Source organism: Delphinapterus leucas, chromosome 6 (assembly GCF_059928025.1).
Source record: "Delphinapterus leucas isolate spDelLeu-1000000601 "Yukka" chromosome 6, BTC_Dleu_Yukka2, whole genome shotgun sequence".
In the NCBI taxonomy this organism is placed as follows: Eukaryota; Metazoa; Chordata; class Mammalia; order Artiodactyla; family Monodontidae; genus Delphinapterus; species Delphinapterus leucas.
In genome coordinates, this window is record NC_143134.1 from 114,861,118 (window position 1) to 114,870,826 (window position 9,709).

The 9,709-nt window shown below is 43.6% G+C and overlaps 1 protein-coding gene across 1 annotated transcript in view; it reads right to left on the reverse strand.

Annotated features, from left to right (window-relative positions):
* The window catches only part of PPP6C (protein phosphatase 6 catalytic subunit), a 29,560-nt gene extending 24,097 nt beyond the window's left edge, over window positions 1–5,463 (reverse strand). The window contains exon 1 of the mRNA XM_022578752.3: window positions 5,231–5,463. Within this exon, the coding sequence (XP_022434460.1) occupies window positions 5,231–5,305 (75 nt within the window). The 5' untranslated portion in view covers window positions 5,306–5,463. The remainder of the gene's footprint in view (window positions 1–5,230) is intronic.
* Window positions 5,464–9,709: the final 4,246 nt, after the last annotated feature.

The window sequence follows — 9,709 nt, forward strand, 5'->3', positions numbered from 1 at the left end:
TATATTGAGAGCCCCTCAAAGACAGAGAGAAGTGCCAAATTCTATCTCTAGCATCCACAAGGAATAGTACTTGACACAGGAGACAGTTAAAGAAATGTCTGTTGTAAAGCAGTACGGTTTGATTCAACACACCTTAACTGAGTGTCTATCACATACAAGGCAGTGTTCTAAGACTGGAGAATACAAAAATAAACAAGATATGATCCTGGCCCTTCAAGAAGCTTGCAGTCTAATGGTGGAGACAGGTATATTTACTATCATACAAGACAGAACAATACAAGTGGTAGTAAAATGGAACAAAAAGTGCTGTGGGGCAAAGGTTAGTATAGAACAGAAAGAATGGAAAATATTTTGGCCTTGCCAAACATCCTGCGGGATCTTAGTTCCCGGACCAGATACTGAACGTGGACCATGGCAGCAAAAGCACCGAGTCCTAACCACTGGACCACCAGGGAATTCCAGAATGGAAATTTTAAATAGCAAATAAATTCAGGTACATACTCTGCTGACTCACTGTGGCAAAAATCACTTAAACCTTATCAAGTCCTGATATTTGTTCTGCCTATCACAGTGATAGAGTGGACATGAAGGTACTCTGAAAACTGTAAGTAGCTGTGTAAATTCTAACCATTACTAATAATTCTGACTATGGAATCCAGGAGCCCTGTATGGAGAAAGTGACATCTGAGCTAGAGCTAAAAAGGGCATGGAGGGGAATTCCCTGGTGGTCCAGTGGTTAGGACTCTGTGCTTTCACTGCTGTGGGCCCAGGGTTTGATCCCTGGTAGGGGAACTAAGATTCCACAAGCCATTTGGCGAGGCCAAAAAATAAATAACTAAATAAATAAAATTAAAAGGGGCATGAAGGGTATTGTATAGAGGAAACATAAGTGGTAGATATGGACGTGAACCCTGGAGCCAGACTGCCTAGGTCTGAATGCAGCTCCTTCACTTACCTACTAGCTATATGCCTTTGAAAAGTTACTTAATCTGCCTGTGCTTGAGATACCTGTCTGTAATATGGGGCAAATGTTAGTACCCAACTCACACAGTATTAAATGATTTAATATTTGTGCTATATAAGTATTAAGTAGGTAAAAGAAAGAGACTAAGCAGAAGCAAAGAAGCAGGGAAGTACAAGGCACACCGTCAGAAGAAAGCACTCTAATGTACTCAGAATGGAAGGTAAAAAGAAAGGTGATTAAGTGGAAGACATACTTAGAAAAGTATGCTATTTGCCATCCTAAAAGGCTATTAACTGTATCAGAAAGAGCTCTGCACAAAGAGCTTTCCAACTTAATTCATTGATTAGCTGGACATCCTCAGGCAGATCATAAACTCTACAAAGCTCAGTTCCCCCTCAGTAAAGTGAGAAGAATACAGAACTAGGCAAACTCTGATTCTCTCTCAGCTCTGAAATTCTAGAAAAGGGTCTGGGGAGTCATTAGAAGTGTGCACTGTCCCATAGGAAACCTACTACCACATGTAGCTATTGAGCACCTGAAATGTGGCTGATCCAAACTGGGATATATTGTAAATGTAAAACATATACCACATTTTGTAGACTTAACACAAAAAAAAGACAAGGTATTATGTTAGTAATTTTATATTAATTGCATGTTGAAATTGGGTTAAATAAAATATTACTAAGATTGATTTCACCTTTTTTGGGGGGGTTTTTTTGGGTTTTTTTGCAGTACGTGGGCCTCTCACTGTTGTGGCCTCTCCCGTTGCGGAGCACAGGCTCCGGCACCTGTTTCTTTTTACTTTAAAAAATTTAACAATTTGAGGCTCACATTTCTGAGCATTTTCTATTGGACAGCACTGCTACAGACTATTTTCAGAAGATCCAAGAGACTGTGATTCTGTAGCCAAAAAGACAAAATGCCAAGCATTATCAGAAAGGGTCTCAGAAAGATTATCAATGAAAACACTGAAAAAACTATTCTAGCCCTATAGAAAGCCACAGTCTGTCCCTAACTGCTGTACTGTGTTCATTTTTCCTTGAAATACCTAAAGAAAGATAATATACAAAACCAAACAACTCAGGTAAACAGAATGATCAGTAAGACAGGCAATAAGGTGAGTGACAAGACTAACAGGCTTCAAATCCAGAAGGCTCAAGACTACCATATATGAGAATCTATAAAATCAGATAGAGGCTGAATAAGGAGGTACAAAAGGCTCTTCACCAAGTCTTAGAAAAAAGCAAGGGAGAATTCTCTGAAGCTTTATGGAGGCATTTCAAACAGAGGTACAATTTTGCAGAGCAGTGGCCTTATACGAAAAACAGAGATGGCTCAGTGGCCTTATATGAAAAACAGAGATGGTTCAGACTAAACATAAAAGTGAGTTCCAAAAAAGATTACAGCAACTATCAATCCATAGAAGTGGTTACTTCTCCCTGTGTTGCATATCTGAGGTAGACACTAGTATTCTCCCAACCCCTACCATGGAAACTGTCTTCAGTTCTTCAGTAAAAAAAAAAAAAAAACTGAACACCAACTCAGTGTGCAACTTCTTTACTTACATGGGACCTTTAAGAACTGTCAAAGAGATCAGACAATCTCCAAGTTATAGAACCTCTCCCATGACAAAATACTTAAGTGTAAGTATTCAGTAAACCTGTCTTTCATCATTCATTCTTACATTTGGTCAGATATGGAATCTGTGGCTTCTAAGATCCTCTCTAAAATTTTTTTAGTGGATGAGAATCACGAACTCTTTTTTAAGAAATGTTATGCTTTGGTCCACTCACCTTCATATATCACCCTTATTCCTTCAAAACAGTTATGTACATTTGACCCAGGACTAGTGATTTGACCATTTCCAATTTAGATATAGAGAAATCATGATTAGATCTAGAACATCCTATGCATTTATTATTTTATTTAGTATCTCCAACTTCCAATTTAAAACACAGGTAAATTTCGGCCTATTTTTCTACCAGAACAAATCTTTTCCATAATGATCATTAAGTGGCCCCAATGATTTTTCCTCCTTTGATAGAATATTTTATTTTGGCTTTAAAGCCTCAGAAAAAGTGCTCCTGGAATACTTTCTTGGCCTGCCTAATTTTAGTTTGCCCTTCATGCCAAGAGGGAGAAACAGAATTAAATTTCTTTAAATACACCAGAGATGCAGCACAAGAAAATTAATCTGATAAAAACATTTCCAGGGCTTCCCTGGTGGCGCAGTGGTTGAGAGTCCGCCTGCCGATGCAGGGGACACGGGTTCGTGCCCCGGTCCGGGAAGATCCCACATGCCGCGGAGCGGCTGCGCCCGTGAGCCATGGCCGCTGAGCCTGCGCGTCCAGAGCCTGTGCTCAGCAACGGGAGAGGCCACAACAGTGAGAGGCCCGCGTACCGAAAAAAATAAAATAAAAAAAACATTTCCAAGACAAAGAAGAAAAGCCTCCACTTATATAGAAAAATTCAGAATTTTTTTTTCTAGTGGTTGGTCCGGGGGGTGCGGGGGAAATTTACTAGGAAACAGATACACACTAAGTACAGTCCAATTGTGTTGCAAAGGGAAATGAAATGGTTTAATAACTATATTCTCTTAGGTTAGGAAGGAAATCTAATGTTTATCAAATTAAGAGGTCTAAAGAAAATCCAACTGATTTGTCTTTCAAATCATTTCAACATCCAATATCGAGATACATTTCATAATAAGCAATATTTTACTCATTATAAACACAAAGCTTAAAACTGCCTTACATATCCTAAAGAACAGAAAATTCCACACCAATTCACTGACATGCAAAAACCAACTTTAGTTTTCCAATGAACTGGGTCACAATGTCGCGTTTTTTTAAGGAAAAATCCTTGTTTCCTAAAAAGCCATATAGCAAAAAGAAGCTACAAAACTATCGTCACAAGAGCATGAAAGCTACATTTCTAATACTGGCTTTGTCCCCATTTTAATTAAATTATCCTGTTAAAAAGGGGAAAATGGACAAGAATGACTCCCCTATCAAACAGCACATATAATTAACATACAAGTTAGTTACATTCACAACAGCTCCTGTGGTCTTAAACATTTTGCACACTGTTGACTGATGTTAAATATCAACTCCCTGTACCAAGAGATGGCAAAAGAAAAAACCAGTAATATCTTCCTTAAGAGAAAAAAACTCACGGACAAAAAGAAATTACTTTAAACCCACAGCTTAAAGAATAAAAAGAACTCAAAATTATCAACAGTTTACCCACTTACCACACAGCAAATCAAAGTTAATTGAACAAGAACAGGCACTACCACCAACCTCTAAACACTGCTAGTCACCTAAGCACTGGTTTTAACAAACGCATAGAGACACTTGTCAAAAAAGCAGTATCCTAAAGACTTACATTCCTTTATTCTTACATTCATTTCTTTACCCAAACATAGGTTTACTGTTGCTAGTACTCTGCAGTACAAAGAACGACTCATTTCCTTTGGATAACCAAAACAATGAAATCTTGAGCTAAGAAGAGATTGGGGCAGGGGGTGGGGGGGAGCGGGGACAACTTAAAGGACAGAAACGTATTGGTGTTTATTGAGAGCCTGTTACTTTATCCACTTAAAACAGCTCAAAGACGTGCTCGAAAACGGGTTCATATTGGAAGGAGCAGAAGAAAACCAACACTCCTAAAAAGCAACTGGGAGAAGTGCTCGAACAGAAGGACGACTTGACGTTCTCTCACCCTACCAGGCTGCTCGGGCCCCCGCCTGCCCCTTCCCATGCCCATCCCCATTCCTCAGGCACCTAAACCCACTGGGGCCGCGTTCCGGGAGCACGCTGCATCCCCTGTCAGACGCCGGCCTCCCCGCGCTCCTGTCACCGCCTCTGGGGGGATGACGGCTGCCACTGCCCGCGGGGGCTCGCCTCAGACTCCGAGACCCGGGGTCGGTGTGAGGGGAGAGGAGTCTTGTAAGCAAAGCCGTGAAGTCTCGAGCTCCGGGGCAGCCCCAAGGCCAGGACGGGCAACCCTGGCGCAGAGGCCGCGACCTCCCTTGGGATCCCCGCCGAGGGAATCGGGATGGCATTCGGGGTACTCGGGCTGCCCCCGCTTCCCGCGTGACGCCAAGTCGGAACGAGTCGCCTCGCACCGCGTTAGGCCCTCCACCGTGACGGGACAGGACACTGCCGGGGGTCCCGCGGAGAGAGGAAGGGCGGGCCGGCGGGAGCTCCGCTGCCGGAAGGGGGGGAGCCCCGAAAGCAGCGCTCCCGCCCCGGCCAGTCTCACCTTCAGGTCGTTCTCCGGCAGGTATTTGCACAGCCGCGCTATCTCCACATACTTGTCCAAGTCCAGGGGCGCCATTTTAGAAATAACAAGCCCCGACGGCAGCAGCGGCGTCCGCGGCTGTGCTAGCGGCGGCAGCGGCGGAGGCCGAAGCCGGAACCCTCCCTACGTCACGTCCGGCCCGTGAGACGCGTCTACGCAGCGGCGTAAAGCTTGACCCGATTTTCCCCGCTGCTTCGGCACGCCCCATGCTCTCTCCCGCGGAACACAGGCAGCAGGCCCCCAGAGCTCCCTGGGTCTAGGGAGCTGAAACTGCTGAGACCCGTAGTTGTTTACCGTGGGGTGTGCTGGGATTTGTAGTTTTCTGTAGTGGCCAGCTACTCTTCTTTTCCTCCCCTTCCCTTCCTCTAGACTTTCACCTCTGCGGACCCAGCGAGGCTTTTCCGATGCAAAATGGCAAAGTAGGTGACACTAGCCATTCCCTGGTTTCTCACTCCGACCCTTGTAAGCATTCTCTCACCAGAATATCTTCACTTAAAAATTGGGTAAGCCTGGGGACTTCCCTGGCGGTCCAGTGGTTAAGACTATGCGCTTCCACTGCAGGGGGCACGGGTTCCTCCCTGGTCAGGGAACTAAGATCCCGCATGCTGCACGGTAGGGCCAAAAAAAAAAAAGTTGAGTAGGCCTGGCCGTATAGTAACCTGTTTGCACCTTTCCAAGGCATTAATAGAAACCTTGCCTAAACCCTTGGCAGAGATGTCAGGCTACCAACTTTCCAGCCTGGAAAGAAAGGAAACAAATATTAAAGCTCTTCTTAGGCCAGGCACTATACAAATGCTGTTTTTCTGTCTAATCCTCATAACGATTGATAGCAAAGGAAGGCTCAGAGAGGTTGAGTAACTTGCCCAGATCTCACAGGGTATAGGCAGGGGAGCCAAGACTGGAATAGGTCTGGGTGGCTTAAGTCTACTTCAGTGCGTGTCCCATAAGGGCAGAGAGTTTTTTTGTTGTACCAAGAACAGGACCTGGTACTTAGTACACTTTCAACATTCCTTCACTCAACAGCTATTAATTGAACACTTAACTATATGCCAGGTACAGTTGTAGGTGCTTAGGGTATTCTGCAAACAAAACAGAAGAAGATCCCTATCCTCAACCTGTAGCTATATTCCAGTAAAGGAGACAGAACATAAACCATTAAACAATAATATAGTAAATAACTGCAGAGTATATGAGAAAGTGGTGGGCTTCTCTGGTGGAACAGTGGTTAAGAATCCGCCTGCCATGGGCTTCCCTGGTGGCGCAGTGTTTGAGAGTCCGCCTGCCGATGCAGGGGACACGGGTTCGTGCCCCGGTCCGGGAAGATCCCACATGCTGTGGAGCGGCTGGGCCGGTGAGCCATGGCCGCTGAGCCTGCGTGTCCGAAGCCTGTGCTCCGCAACGGGAGAGGCCACAACAGTGAGAGGCCCGCATGCCGCAAAAACAAACAAACAAAACAAAACAAAACAAAAATCCGCCTGCCAATGCAGGGGACACGGGTTCGAGCCCTGGTCTGGGAAGATTCCACATGCTGCGGAGCAACTAAGTCCGTGCGCCATAATACCGAACCTGTGCTCTAGAGCCTGCGAGCCACAACTACTGAAGCCCGCACGCCTAGAGCCTGTGCTCCACAACAAGAGAAGCCACTGCAATGAGAAGCCCGTGCACCGCAACGAAGAGTAGCCCCCACTCGCCACAGCTAGAGAAAGCCTGCGCACAGCAGAGAAGACCCAATGCAGCCAAAAATAAATAAATAAATTAAAAAAAAAGAAAGTGGTAAGTGCTAGGGGGAAAAAAAAACAGAGCAAGGGAGATTTAGTGATGCATGTTTAGGAATCAACAAGGAGGTGGGGGAGTTAGCCACGCAGTTACTTGAGACAAATTATAGAGAGGAGCTGATGCAGAGACCCTAAGATAAAAGCATGTCTAGAATCTTTGGGAAATGGCAAGATTAGTGTGGTTGGATCAAGGTGAGAGGAGTAGGAGAGGAGATGAGAGAAAAGAACACTGATTTTTACTTTCGATGTAATGGGGAATTATTGCCGAGTCTTGAGCAGAGAAGTAACATGATCTAACTCATTTTAAAAGGGTTGCTCTGAGCCGCATAGCACAGGTAGATCAGCTCGGTGCTTTGTGACCGCCTGGAGGGGTGGGATAGGGAGGGTGGGAGGGAGGAGAAGCAAGCGGGAAGAGATATGGGAACATAGGTATATATATAACTGATTCATTTTGTTGTGAAGCTGAAGCTAACATACCATTGTAAAGCAATTATACTCCAATAAAGATGTTAAATAAATAAATAAATAAATAAATAAAAGGGTTGCTCTGGCTGCTGTGTAAGACTGTAGGAGGCAATGATTGCAGCTGAAAGACCGGTTAGGAGACGGTTATATAGTCCAATAGTAGCAGGTGCTCAATAAATATTTGTTGTTCAAGTGACCCTGGACTGGATCCTCTGGCCCTAAAGTGTATTTTGACAACATGTGGCGAAACTTTATTGAGGTCTCTGGGTGATGTTCTTTGTATTATAACTGTTCTGTAAGTATGAAATTGTCTCAAAGTAAAATTAATTTTTAACAGTCTGTTGCAGAATGGTGCCCACAAGCATAGATTTCTTCATTTATTCAACAAATACCTATGATGTGAATGAGACAGATATGATCCCTGCCCTACGGCACTTACAATCTGATAACAAACATGTAAATAAAGAAAGAATTAATTACAAAGTATGATTAATGGGAAAAAAGGGGAAAAAAGGGAAAGAAGGAGTGCTGTAAGAAAAATGGGGTAGAATAGGCCTACTTTAGGTTGGCAACATAGTGGAGGTAAAGTGTGCAGACTCTAGCACCAAATGGCTAGAGTTCAAGCCCAGGCTCTACTACTCCCTGTGTTTTTGGCAAAGTTATGTATCCTTTCTGTGCTCCAGTTTTCTCAGTTCCAATGTGGCGATAATAACAGTGCTTGCCTCATATGGAGATGATAAGAATACTTACCTTCTAGGCTTGTACTGAGGTTAAATAGAGTTAATATATGGAAAGGGTTTAAAACAATGTCGTGTACAGTGAGTGCATTGTGTTAGCTCTGAATATTGGGTGGGCAAAAAAGGCCTTTTTGAAGAGGTAAGATTTAAGACTTTAGGGGGAAAAAGAAGTATAGGGATAATATGCTTAGAGTTTTTTGGAAGAAAAAAAAACCCCAAATGAGGGAAAGATGCTATTGTTGTTTGATTTTTTTTACAATCCTCTGAAAAACTGACAATTCATTTTTCATCTTTGAACCTCAGTAACTGGGAATTAATCCTATTCAAATATCGTCTCAGAATTGGGAAGGGAGACAAATAGGGAGATGGATATGAACGTTCTTTACAAACAATAAAGTGCTTGAAAGGAAGGTGTCACCAGCATCATTGCTTCCCTTGCTGATAAGTCAGTGAACAGGTAGGTAATGAAGACAATCCCCTTCCAGTGAAAATAGGGGGCAGTCCTCACATTACCAAACTGTCTGGCAGTAAGAAGGTCCCTCCTGCAGACCCACCTCATTCAGTGAACCTCACTCTTGACATTCCCAGTTGGGTGAGTTCTTAGAAAAGATGATAGACACATTGGGTGGTGTGTTACAGAGACAGTGTACAGAGCTTGCTGACTGCAATATGTTCTTAGTCTTCCTTGCACGAAACAGGAGACCTGGGTTCCTGTTCTCCCATTTATGTGGGTTAGTCATTTTAACTTCTCTGGGCCTCAATTTCCAATTTAAAAATAGATCTCCAAAGTTCTTTCCAGCACTTCCTGAAAAGTGATTTCTAGTCTAAAAGCATAGATCCCACAATGAAAATTAGTTGCTATTTTGCCCACAAACCTCTTCCAATTTTTCTTGTTTATGTGCAACTCCAGCATGGCACCTTGAAATGGATTTAGCCTAAAGACACAGGGGGTGAGAGGGCATTCTGCATCTGTGAGCAGAAATCTCCATCTAGATGCACATGGACATATGGCAGAGCCAACCTGGCCTTAGTTTTCTTTCCTGAAAGAGAGCAGGAAACTCCTCTTTGGCAAACAGTCAGTGGAGATTTTTCCATAAACATGGGAACTCACAAAGACTCCAGGTCTTTGGAATAGGATATGTGAACAATAAAAAGAGCTACAGACTGCAAATTCCATCTTGTCAATAAATTTTTGTTATGGTTTCAAGTAGCGAAAAGATTTACCAAGTTCACCTTTCAGCTGTACTATCAAATCCTCTCAACTGCTCCCTCTCTGAGGTAGGTAATTACTATTCCCATTCTAGAGATGAAGAACCTAGAGCTCAGAGAGGGTGAACTTGCCAAATGTCAAGGTAGATGGTTAGTGCGGGACCCTGGATGTGAACCCAAGTATGTCTGTCTGCTTCCCACTCTGCTACCATAGCTCTGTGCAGCAGGCGCTCCTGTGATTTCCTTCCTTAACT